The sequence below is a fragment of the Bos grunniens genome, chromosome 18 (assembly GCF_055505025.1).
Source record: "Bos grunniens cultivar Pamir isolate PY7600 chromosome 18, Bosgru_T2T1.0, whole genome shotgun sequence".
Classification (NCBI taxonomy): Eukaryota; Metazoa; Chordata; class Mammalia; order Artiodactyla; family Bovidae; genus Bos; species Bos grunniens.
The window spans coordinates 5453547-5466543 of NC_141182.1; the positions used below are offsets into that span (position 1 = coordinate 5453547).

General features: G+C 43.8%; 1 protein-coding gene across 28 annotated transcripts in view; it reads left to right on the top strand.

Moving 5' to 3' along the window:
- The window catches only part of WWOX (WW domain containing oxidoreductase), a 907382-nt gene that overhangs the window by 49363 nt on the left and 845022 nt on the right, over positions 1–12997 (top strand). For 26 of the 28 annotated variants that reach the window (XR_015145280.1, XR_015145282.1, XR_015145281.1 and 23 more), the window contains exon 5: positions 5448–5554. Coding sequence is in view for 23 of the 28 variants with exons in the window: in XM_086350012.1 (XP_086206138.1) it covers positions 5448–5554 (107 nt within the window). In the remaining 5 variants the exon portion in view is untranslated. Of the gene's footprint in view, positions 1–5447; positions 5555–8306; positions 8444–8668; positions 11422–12997 lie in introns of those variants that run through there. The other 2 variants (XM_086350027.1, XM_086350024.1) reach the window with 2 other exon arrangements.

The following is a 12997-nucleotide window of genomic DNA, read 5'->3' on the forward strand; positions in this document are numbered from 1 at the left end:
GTGAGTTTATATAAATAGTCTGGCCTCCATGAAGACTAGATCCTCGGAAGTGGTTTGAATGAACTACCTGTGCTTGCCTCCTTCACGTGACAGTCTCAGTAAGATAACGATACTCTGTTCATACATACGAATGTTATCTTGGAAACACTAATCTGTGATCATCCGATGTGGCTTTGGCTGAATTACATTGCTGCCTTCTCCAGTAGAATCAATTTCTTTGTCGTGGTATATTCTGTGTGATTTTCCACACAGTTTACAAGGTGTGGCATTTTATACTTTAGCGGGGTGATAGTCAAGCTCTGAAATTAGATTCCTCCCCTCCCTTCCTTTCTCTTTTCATGTCAGTCGCATATAAGAGTTCTAGGTGCTCCACATCCTTGCCAACACTTGGTGTGGTCATTATTTATTTTTTAATTTCTAAAAATTTTAGCCGTTGTAGCAGTAGATATGCGTTATCATCTCATTGTATCTTTAATTTGTATTTCCCTAAGGACCAATGAGTTCAAGCCTCAAAAAATAGTTGAGTTTTTCACTATTATGTGGAAAAGCTTATGTAAGATTGGCATTTTTATTTTCGTAAATGTTTGGTAGACTTTATTGTTCAAGGCAAATGGATCCAGAGTTTTCAGAAGAATTTTCTTTAAAAAATCCAGATTTTTTTTCAGTTGTTCTCTTTCTCCTTGCAGCGGTTTTAACTGGTGTCTTCCTGGGAATTTGTCTTTTTCACCTGTATCTTACATCCACTGGTGTAAGGTTGTGGATTATATCTTAAGATCGTTTTAGGGTTTGCAGAATCCGACTGAGGTCCTTTTGTTCACCCTTGATGTCTGCCGTCTGTGTGCTCACTTGTTCACTCAGGTGTCCACACTAGTGTGTGTGCCTCCTCTGTCTGTCTGTCTGTCTGGCACTTTGTCAGTTTTATTTGTTTTTTACCCAAGGCAATCACTTTCGGATTCTTTGTCCCTCTGTATTTTATGGTTGTTTTATTTTTATTACCTTCCTTCTACTTTCTTTAGGTAATCAGCTGCTTTAAAATTTCCTCTAACTTAATACATGCTTACTTAATAGAACTCGTATTTTCTTCCAACATGTATTTATGGTTATCAGATCAGTCGCTCAGTCGTGTCCGACTTTTTGCTACCCCATGAATCGCAGCACGCCAGGCCTCCCTGTCCATCACCAACTCCCGGAGTTCACTGAGACTCACGTCCATCGAGTCAGTGATGTCATCCAGCCATCTCATCCTCTGTCATCCCCTTCTCCTCTTGCCCCCAATCCCTCCCAGCATCAGAGTCTTTTCCAATGAGTTAACTCTTTGCATGAGGTGGCCAAAGTACTGGAGTTTCAGCTTTAGCATCATTCCTTCCAAAGAAATCCCAGGGCTGATCTCCTTCAGAATGGACTGGTTGGATCTCCTTGCAGTCCAAGGGACTCTCAAGAGTCTTCTCCAACACCACAGTTCAAAAGCATCAATTCTTCGGCGCTCAGCCTTCTTCACAGTCCAACTCTTACATCTGTACATGACCACAGGAAAAGCCATAGCGTTGACTAGACGGACCTTTGTTGGCAAAGTAATGTCTCTGCTTTTGAATATGCTATCTAGGTTGGTCATAACTTTCCTTCCAAGGAGTAAGCGTCTTTTAATTTCATGGCTGCAGTCACCATCTGTAGTGATTTTGGAGCCCAGAAAAATAAAGTCTGACACTATTTCCACTGTTTCCCCATCTATTTCCCATGAAGTGATGGGACCGGATGCCATGATCTTTGTTTTCTGAATGTTGAGCTTTAAGCCAACTTTTTCACTCTCCACTTTCACTTTCATCGAGAGGCTTTTGAGTTCCTCTTCACTTTCTGCCATAAGGGTGGTGTCATCTGCATATCTGAGGTTATTGATATTTCTCCGGGCAATCTTGATTCCAGCTTGTGTTTCTTCCAGTCCAGTGTTTCTCATGATATACTCTGCATATAAGTTAAATAAACAGGGTGACAATATACAGCTTTGACGAACTCCTTTTCCTATTTGAAACCAGTCTGTTGTTCCATGTCCAGTTGTAACTGTTGCTTCCTGACCTGCATACAAATTTCTCAAGAGGCATATCAGGTGGTCTGGTATTCCCATCTCTCGAAGAATTTTCCACAGTTTATTGTGATCCACACAGTCAAAGGCTTTGGCATAGTCAATAAAGCAGAAATAGATGTTTTTCTGGAACTCTCTTGCTTTTTCCATGATCCAGCAGATGTTGGCTATTTGATCTCTGGTTCCTCTGCCTTTTCTAAAACCAGCTTGAACATCAGGAAGTTCACGGTTCACATATTGCTGAAGCCTGGCTTGGAGAATTTTGAGCATTACTTTACCAGCGTGTGAGATGAGTGCAATTGTGCGGTAGTTTGAGCATTCTTTGGCATTGCCTTTCTTTGGGATTGGAATGAAAACTGACCTTTTCCAGTCCTGTGGCCACTGCTGAGTTTTCCAAATTTGCTGGCCTATTGAGTGCAGCACTTTCACAGCATCATCTTTTAGGATTTGAAATAGCTCAACTGGAATTCCATCACCTCCACTAGCTTTGTTCGTAGTGATGCTTTCTAAGGCCCACTTGACTTCACATTCCAGGATGTCTGGCTCTAGGTGAGTGATCACACCATCGTGATTATCTGGGTCGTGAAGATCTTTTTTGTACAGTTCTTCTGTGTATTCTTGCCATCTCTTCTTAATATCTTCTGCTTCTGTTAGGTCCATACCATTTCTGTCCTTTATCGAGCTCATCTTTGCATGAAATGTTCCTTTGGTATCTCTGATTTTCTTAAAGAGATCCCTAGTCTTTCCCATTCTGTTGTTTTCCTCTATTTCTTTGCATTGATCGCTGAAGAAGGCTTTCTTATCTCTTCTTGCTATTCTTTGGAACTCTGCATTCAGATGTTTACATCTTTCCTTTTCTCCTTTGCTTTTCACTTCTCTTCTTTTCACAGCTATTTGTAAGGCCTCCCCAGACAGCCATTTTGCTTTTTTGCAAAAATGATTTCTTTTCCCTGGGGATGGTCTTGATCCCTGTGTCCTGTACAATGTCACGAACCTCATTCCACAGTTCATCAGGCACTCTATCAGATCTAGTCCCTTAAATCTATTTCTCACTTCCACTGTATAATCATAAGGGATTTGATTTAGGTCATACCTGAATGATCTAGTGGTTTTCCCTACTTTCTTCAATTTAAGTCTGAATTTGTCAATAAGGAGTTCATGGTCTGAGCCACAGTCAGCTCCTGGTCCTGCTTTTGCTGACTGTATAGAGCTTTATGGTTATAGATTGTCCTTTTTCCATGGCTTTAGCTATGTTCTATAAGTTTTGATATGTAGGAGTTTTATAATCATTTAGTTTAAGGTATTTTCTGATTTTCATTGTAAATTTTTTTTGAGTCATAATTTTTTGTTTAGAAATGTGTTGCTTAGTTTCCAGATGGGAATTTTCTAGGATCTTTTATTGATTTCTAATTGTATTCTACTATTGTCAAAGGGCATCTTTTACAGTTTTAATGTTTGCTTGAAATTTGAGACTGTTGCCCTGCACATGTTCAGTTTTGGTAAATATCCTTTAAGTACTTGAGTGCACGTTTTGCTGTTGTCTTCAGTGTTTAATATTTTCACTGTTTATCAGTGATTTAATATTTTCTGGTTTATCAGTTAGAGTCAGAAATCTTCTGTTAGTTCCTGTTTATCGACTTGTTTTTACGTTACTGATACGTTAAAGTCTTTCACTCTGATTATGAATTTGTGTATTTCTCCTCTTAATTCTTTCAACTTTTGACATATGTGTGCATGTATATAAATTTAGAATTGTCACATATTCCTCATGGATTAGAACTTAAAATTATGAAATATTCAGGTTTTTCTCTTATAATTCTTTTGGTTCATCTTTACATCGTATGTCTTTTTCCATTCTTTTAATATTTTATCCTTATATTTAAGGATATAAAACAAAACATGCACTTTTGTAGGGAGTGTATTGTTTGTATACATATATATATATGTTTTATTCAGTCTGACGGTCTTTGTGTTATGATTGCAGTTTTTAGTTCACTTTACTGGGATTGCAGATATATTTGGGGTTAAATATATTACTTTATTATTGGCTTTCTATGTAACTTTTATATTCCATTTTTCTCTTCTTTCTTGTTTTTTTTTTTTTTTTTTAATTATTCTACTTGCCCTTCCTTAACTGGTTAAGTTTGTATTATTTTACTATTATTTCAGTGGTAATTGTAGAGATAACATCCTGTATCTTTGACTTACTGAGGTTCTTATATAAATTAGCACTTTCTGGGCAGTGCAGGGGTCTTAGAATACTTGAATCTCAAGTACTTACCTCCTGGGTTATGTGTCATTATTGTCAATAGAGTAATGCTCACTAGGTATGTTAAATGTACAAACTATTACCATTATCCTTTAGAGTTTTTCATCTGTTTACCCTTTATATTACTCTGTCGTTTTCTGCAATCCTGATTTCTATCTAGGGTCCTTTCCCTCCTATCTGAAAAGCATCCTGTAGTATTTCCTCTGTTGTAGACGTGCTGAGGATATATTCTTTCAGCTTTTGCTTGTTTAAAAATCTTGTTTCCGTTTATTTTTGAAGAGTGTCTTTACTGGGTATAGAAGCACCAGATGCCGGCTCACCTCTCTTGGCCTTTCAGCTTGTCCAGATGTCAGCCCCCCAGATTCTCGATCATACCGTTGCTCTGATGCCCTCAAAGAGGGTGTGTGTGCATGTCTGTCTGAGTGTGTGTGGTTTTGTCCTGCTTTCTAACTGTTCTCAGCGAGAGTGTGGGTCTAGCAAACTGAGCTGCCATTGCTGGAAGCAGAAGTGCTAGACACATTTAAAACAGTCCAGAGCGCCCTGTCAGGGACTTATTAGCAGGTGTTCGTTTTACTTTCCAGGTTTGTTTTCTCTGGTTAGACTGTGGACTCTCTGAGGACAGTGTCCATGTCAGTCTTTGTATATCCTTACTCTTTGTATTGAGCACAGGATCTGGCTGTTGTCGAGCAGTGGTTCAAAGGCTGGCTGTGCCGCAAGCACTGCTAAGGTTGGCCTTCACCTTTGAGATTGCTCTGTTCCTGGGGCAGGTTTTCTCAGCCTCAGCACTGTAGACATTTGAGCCAGATGCTTCTTTGCTGTGGGGCTGTCCTGCGCTGTATTGGATGTTCTGTAGCATGCCTGGCCTTCACCGGCCAGGTACCAGTAGTACACCCCGCTTCCTGGCCCACAGTAAAGTCAGTAGACATTTGCTGACTACTCAAAGTGTCTCATGATATTTGCAGATTTCTTCTAGGGGGCAAATTCTGTCTGGTTGAGAACCACTAGAGTAATGCATAAGGTGCTCAGCAAAGGCCATTCAGCGTCATGACTTGGTGCTTTTGCATTTGTGTTTTCTAATGTGGACTTTCCTTTAAACCACAGGGTTTGAAACTGCCAAATCTTTCGCCCTCCATGGCGCACACGTGATCCTGGCCTGCAGGAACATGACGCGAGCCAATGAAGCCGTGTCCCGCATTCTAGGAGAATGGGTAAGCGAGCGCTTATATTTGTCTTTTTAATTGTCAAATACATATGCTGGGATAAATACTTGAAGGTTTTAGTACAGTTCATAAAGTTTATTGCTCTTGGAATAATGTTTTCTTTGTTGTTAAAGTCATACTCTCTTTGTTTATTTATGAATGGAAGGACAGGCAAGCCGTTCATAATTTGTTTATAGTTCTCTGTCAATGTCATCTGCTTTATTAGTCAGAGGTTCGAGAATGTTTACTCATTTAGCTCATTTATTAGGAAAAACAGAATGTGGTTGACGCCCTTGAGTGTGACTAAGAGGTTATATGTGGTTTTAGAATGACAAGGGAGCAGACTTTAGCCCCATCTGAGTTTTTCCTCTTAGCTTTTCTCTTTGCAGATGTGGGTGTTGATACGCCTGTGTGCACAAACATGTTTTGAGGGCAGTCAGTGCTCTTGGGGTTAAGGATATAGCATCAAATAAAACAAAATACCTGCCCTCCTCAGCTTCTAGGTAGGAGAAACAGACCATAAAGGGATAATTAAAGCTTAACGTGATGTCAGGTTGTTACAAATGCAGTGGAGGCCAGTGAAGCAGAGTGAGGGGTCAGGAGTGGACAGCGTGGGCTATTTCAGCTTGGGTGGTCAGCAGAGACCCCTCTAAAGCTGTGGCATTTGATCCAGGCCCTGATGACATAGCGAAGTAAGCCGTGCAAATGTCAGGGGAAATACTTTGCATGCACACGCAAAGGGGGTGGAAATGTGCCTGGGGAATTATAGGCTCAGTGGGGACGCTTGTGTGCCTGGAGCCCAGTGGAGGGTGAGGAGGTTGCAGAGGGTCTCAGAATCACGGTGACATGAGAGGGTTTGAGCCAGAGTGACACAACTGTTGAGTGATTTTTTTTTCTTTTTTAACATGATCACTGGGCTTTGAAGTGACATACAGACCTCATTCATTCCCGTGCCTGTGAAGCGCCCCACTGGCGTAGGCGCTGGGTGTCTAGTGTTAAGGGAAAACCGGTGTTGCCACTGTCTCTCTAGAGCTTTCAGCTGAGGGTGGAAGACAGAGCAAGCCAAAGAAAGGTAAACAGCAGTGTAAACCTGAAATGAGGCAAAGTGGTGTTCCAAAATGGTCAATGATGCCAGAGAGGCAGGGGGCATTTGGAGTCCTCAAGAAAGAGGTGGCTGAGCTGAGATCTAAGGCAGGATCAAGGGGAATTGGGAAGAAGGGTCAAACTGTGCCGAGGGGGTGGTCTGTGTGGTGGCTCTGGGGCGGGGGAAACAGGTGGCTGGAGCCGGGCGTGGAGGGGGCTGGATAGTCCTTGCCAAGACTGTCTTCATCCTCTGAACACCGTGGAAGATTTCTTGCCATCCGAAGAAATAGACCATGGTCTGTTTAAGAGAACGTCCGGCCTTCTGGGCTGAGAAGTTATGAAAGTCAAGAAAAGGGAGATTTATTTCTGCTTTTTCAAGCAGGATTTCAAACTTAGTATGTTTCAAATGAACCCTTGTCTTGATCTCACTGGATTCATTATTTTGAGTTAAATTAAAAAACAGGGCCCATTTTTTCCCCCAGTTATCTTAGCATCTTTTTAACTCCAGAGTTAGTAAAATGTATTAACCTCTACTACGTGGTATAGAGTAATCTTTAGAGATGTATAGAGAATGAATGGTCATATGTGCATATGGTTTGAATCTTCATGAAGTGTATACGATGAAAAGTGAAAGTCCCTTGCGTTCTTCTCTTGGGGGTATATATCATTAACTATTTCCTGTATGTTCTTCCAGAAGAGGTTGTGTATACTAGCCAACACACCTACATGCTGTTATGTACTTTGATTTTTTTTTTTTCCCCACTTAATACTAGAGGAAGTCTTTTGTTCTCAGTGCAGAGCTGCCTCGTGGCTCTTACCTGTTGCGTGGCCCTCCGTCGTGTGCTGATGCCGTCACTTATCCGCTTTGGTCTTCCAAGTGACGCTCTCGTAGAGTCCCGGCTCTCACATTTCCATCCAAAGTTGGCTCTCAACTCAGCCGCAGTGGACCATTCTTCTGTTTTTAGGTTTATTTATTTTTAATTGAAGGGTAACTGCTTTACAGCATCGTGTTGGCTTCTGCCGTACATCGGCATGAATCAGCCGTGGGTATGCGTGTGTCCTGTCCCGCCCCGCTAGGTTGTCACAGAGCCCTGGTTTGCGCTCCCTGAGTCGCACAGCAGATCGGCTGTCTGTTTTACATGTGGTAGTGTTTCCACGCTGCTCTCTCCGTGTTCCGTTGCGTTTAAGTACCGCATCTTCTTTATCCAGTCCTCTGTTGATGGACGTTTAGGTTTCTTCCATGTCTTGGCTGTTGTAAATAGTGCTGCATTGAACACTGGGGTGCATGTAGCTTTTCGAGTTACTGTTTTCTCTGGATATATGCCCTGAAGTGGGATTGCTGGGCTTAAGCACGCAGTTAATTGTTAGTTAGCTGCTGCTGCTAGTAATAATAATAAAATAATTTCTTATTCATACATGAAAGTACAAGGGAATGTTTACTTTTCTTAACCTCTCCAAGTGGCCGAAAGAGGAGCTGTAGGGAGTGTGTTCATCAGCATGACTCCAGTGGAGTTGCAATGAATTTTTTCTGTCTTCATGTCTGGACTCCTACGTTTTAATAGATGTGTATTTAGTTTGTTGATGAGTATTTTCCAGTGGAGCTCATATTAGCACTCAACTGTCATTTGAAAAGCCATCTTAATTATTGATGTGATTGCTTTTTCTTTTGTATTTACAGAGAAACACACTTTGCATGTATTTAGGGAAGATTGTTAAGGGATCCGTCATCAGGAACAGCACGCAGTGGTTTATATTACAACGGTTATTGAGAAAGAGGGGAGACGAGGGCTCAGAGAGAAGATTTATTAGTCGGAGGTAATGGAATGTGCACGTGTCGGGGAGAGCGTGCGTGCTCCGCTGGGTGTTGCCACGCGTTTGATGCTGGGGGGACTGAAGTGTCGTAATTATTCTAGTTTTCAATAGAGTTGATACTCAGTCTGTTTAGTTGGAGTGAAGCCGGGTGGGAAGCTGACAGTGTTGTGTCACACTGCAGCCTCATCGATAAGCATCGGAAAATCGTGATTTCACTCTCATTGTCAGATATGGAGTGCTTGGTGCCAGCCTGCGTGTTAGTTTGCTGTGCTTTTAATGGATGCCGACAACCTGTTTTCATGACGCGGTCGTAAGGAGTGAGGAGGGCAGGATGCCACCCAAAACACTGCTCGAACTTCTAAGAGCCGCTGGAGAGATCTAGCTGCTTCTAGACTCTCTCTGATCCACTCAGTGACTTCATGATCGTGTGTGCTTCAGTGTTGTGGTCATTTCCCCCACTCTCCTGCGATAGAAGAAGCTTAAATCCGGTAATGTGCCCTTATAGACAGAAGGCCTTGGGTGTGATGCCTTCTCTCTTGTGATGTGTGTGTGCTGAGAGGAGGCGTGTGGGATGGGTAATCTACAAGCCTGGTGTCTGTCTAGTCAGGCAACTTGGCTTGGAAAAACTGATCATTGCTCAACTCATCACAGAATGTAAGGCTCTTCCCCATTGTTGTGAGTGATCTCTAACTAAACAGAAATATAAAAACTCTTAATCTTTTTAATAGTTATGGACTGTTGGGAAAAGTTCATCTGACATCAGCCGCTAGATTTGTTCCTCATTTCTTTGCTTTAAAAATTGTTTTTATGTATAGGATTGGATTTTCAATAAATTTAAGTATGGTGTAAACAAGTCTGTACACCAGCAAGAACTATATAAACCACTTGCTTTAATCAGTGTGTGCTTAGTCGCTTAGTCGTGTCTAACTTTAGCAGACACACACACACACACAGGCAGAAAGGTTCTACCTTGGGACATTTTTGTTTACAAAATGTCATCTCCTTATCACCTGCAGATGGAATTGGGTAGTCATAGCTGTGTCTGTACTCGGCGCTCTGCTTATTGGCACTTAGCAGTGAAATATTTGTGTGTGAAACCTATCTTGCAGATGAGGCTTTAGAGGCTGGAAGAAGGGGGAGGACTTTGCTCAAGCTCACACAGCTGGGAGCTACGTGGTCGACCCAAGGTGTGAAGCCGTGTCTCCTGACCCCAAAGCCCATCTCATTACCCGGTCCAGAATGACTGGTGTGTGTTGTGGTGGAGGACGGGCCTATTTCATGGGCTTGATTTCTCTGTCCATGATGTAAGGGTCCCTGTGGTTCTCTAGCAAAGAGAGCCGTACTGGTCGCGTTTTGAAACCCAGTTGCTGAGCCTCCCCTCCCCAAGGAAGCTCTTCCCAGACTTGCATTTCAAGTGTACACGGTATAGTTACTGTTGAACTTCAGCTGCCTCTTTGCCCTTCCCTGTCACAGGCTCAGGAAAGATTCTTTATCAGATAATAAATTATTCATCCGTCTCATAGACATAATCGGTTGCTAAAATATTCTGAGTTTCCTCTGTCTCCAGAATGCCTAAAACTTGTGATGGGTTCTTCTCCTCCTCTTAAGTTTTTCCATTTCATTTCTCATTCTGAAATTTTTGCATTGACTTATTAATCTTGCCTGTTATTCATTGTCTTTGATCACCATCTCCTTGTCTTCGTTTGCATGTGTTGGTTTTTTCACTCAGTCTTAAACTGAATATTTCAAACTTTACATCCGTTGTAACCTTTGCATAACGAGGGCTATGATTTACTGCTGAGTTTTAAAGAGTGCAAAGTCAAGCATAGACGGAGAGCTCCAAACCACCACTCCCAACCACGTGAAATTCAGTGCAGATGCATTCTTGCATCAATACGGGCCCCCGAGTTCTTGTTAAACAATTTCAACATAGTGGGGAGAGATGGATTTCATCTTCAGATGATGTTCAGCCAGTGGTCAACAAGTCTTCCTTCTGGCCACTAGGCATTTAGGCTCCATCATTTAAGAGGAGAAAAGTATGTGTGAGACTGAGTTTCATGTTTATTATGGGGCGTCTACAGAGAGTCTCAGACATAGCCGTTGTTAGATGAAACAGAGGAGACACAGCCCTGAGCCAGTAAAACCTTCCGTGCACGGCCAAACAGAGATACAGCTGTACATGAGGTAGCGTCTCAGGGTGGGGTGGCTCACGCTACCAAAGGTTAAGGTTTTTTGTAAGCATGCATTTAAAATCGACTGAGTTTTAATTTACAGGGAGGCAGCCCAGAGGAGTAGAGGGAGCCCCGGCTCTGGAGTCATCCAGGCCCGGGAACCAGTCATGATTCAGATGTGAGTTCGCTGCGTCTCCCTGGGCACATTTGGTTATGCCCTTGAACATTTGGTTCTGCCCTTGGTTTATTTACCTGTGGAAGGGGAATGGTCCTGGTAATGGTTCATTATGCACACTGTTGCACAGAACCCAGCACATAGTAAAAACTCAGAAAGAAAAAAAAAAGGTAGTTTCTGGAGAGGCCATCTTGCTCAACACAGATCCCTAAAGTAGGCACACTCTCAGAAGTCTTGTTCCTTAAAAAAAAATATCGATTAGAGCCCTCAGCAGTAGCCAGGCCTCCCTGCTTCTTCCCGTCAGAGTGTCAGGTCACACTGAGATGAGCTGGGGCGAGGCGAGGGCTCCATGCTTCTCCGGGGGGCAGGAGGGGCGTGCGGAAGTGACTGGCCGTGTCGCTGGTGCCCACGCCCTGGTGTGGCACTGGCTAGTGCTGGCAGAGGCCAGGGTTAGTGCCCGAGGTGTGTGGCTGGCAGGCCCAGTGGTCTGTTCCTGGGGAGCTCACCTGGGACTAAGCCCTTGCCCCTTAGTCAGCTGGGGACGCAGATGTGCCTGGATTTTGAAGACTTGAGAACTAAGTGGCCACGGTAGTTTTAAAATCTGTCCAAAAAAAATAAAAAAATCTGTCCACACATTCCTTCTCCTCTTTTTTTTTGTGTGTGTCATTTTAACGTTTATTTTCATTTTATTTTTGGCTGCGCGGGGTCTCTGTTGCCGCGCGCAGGCCGTCTCTAGTTGCATCGAGCACAGGCTTCTCATTGTGGTGGCTTCTCTTGCTGCGGAACACCAGCTCTGGGGCGCATGGGCTCAGTAGCTGTGGCTCAGGGCCTTAGTTGCTCTGCGGCATGTCGGATCTTCCTGGACCAGGGATTGAACCGGCATCCCTTGCATTGGCAGGTGGATTCTTAACCACCGGGCCACCAGGGAAGTCCCTACACATTCTTGGATGCCCATTCCCTTCAGATATGGATCCTCATTCTCCTCCCCTCCAGTGTGGGCTGGACATAGCGATTCACTGTTCAGGGATACAGTATGGCAGAAATGATGGAGCGTGACTCACAGGAAGGATCGTAAAAAGCTGGTGGCTTCCTCCTGCCTGGTGTCCTGGATCGCTCAGCGTGGGGGAAGCCAGCTGCTGTGCTGGGGGGTGCTCGGGCATCCCCATGGAGAGGCCCTGGGATAAGGAACTGAGCCCCACGTGACAGGCCTCCTGAGAGCCCTCTTGGACTCCTCCGTCCCCGTCAAGCCTGCAGACGACTGTGGCTGAGAAGTCGATGGCAACCGCACCAGAGATCTCGAGTCAGAACCATCTGTTTCTGACCTAGAGAATCTCGGTGAGACAGCAAATGCTTACTGCCTTAAACCTCTACACCTTGGGAGATGTGTTACATAGCGGTAGGTAACAAATATGGGGTCCTGGCCTCAGGGGAATAGACTCTTAGAAACTGGGCAGTGAGTGCAAAGGACAAGATGGGGACAAGGTGGGGACTTGCCCAGAGATGGCCTCCGAGTGCAGGGCGCCTTATGTTCTTAGGGTGATGTCAGCTGTCTCAGTCACCGTGTCCCACCTCCTCCTACTGTGGAGACCACTTACACAGCTTCTCTGAACAGAGCTCACCCGGATTTGGCTTAAATGCTTCCAGGGATGGATAGGCTTCTCGCTGCAAAGGCAGCCCATCCTGTTGCTACTCATCTCATAATTAGACAGTTCTCCCCGTCTTTTCCCCACCAGCCTTCTCATCAAAACCTACCGAGTACTCACATCTCTCAAATTCTGTAAGTAATAAATCCAAAGTTATTGACGACACCAGGTTACTGAAAGTTGGCCGTGAGGCTGGCCCCTCTCATTTCTTTGTATCCTGTGTCCCCCCCCCCCACTTTTTTTTTTAAATTGGAGTTAGGGATTCATGTGGGAAAGCTCAGCAGCCGGGGAGAACCATCTGCTCTAGTGCCCTTCAGTGGGTACCAGGTGCAGAGCCCGGACCTACTGGGCCTTCCTCAGAGTTAATGGATCACTGTGAGCCAAGCACAGAGTCTCCTTTTAAATGACTGAAGAACACTGCCCTCATCTACCTGGTGGTTCTCAGGTTCTGATTGTTCCAGCCACACTGTGATCTGTAAAGTGGGTAGCCGGGAGAAACTTCAGTGCATCTCTGTAATGGTTTTGTTGTTGTTTATTGAGAGGGACTAATTAACTTTGATTATTGCAC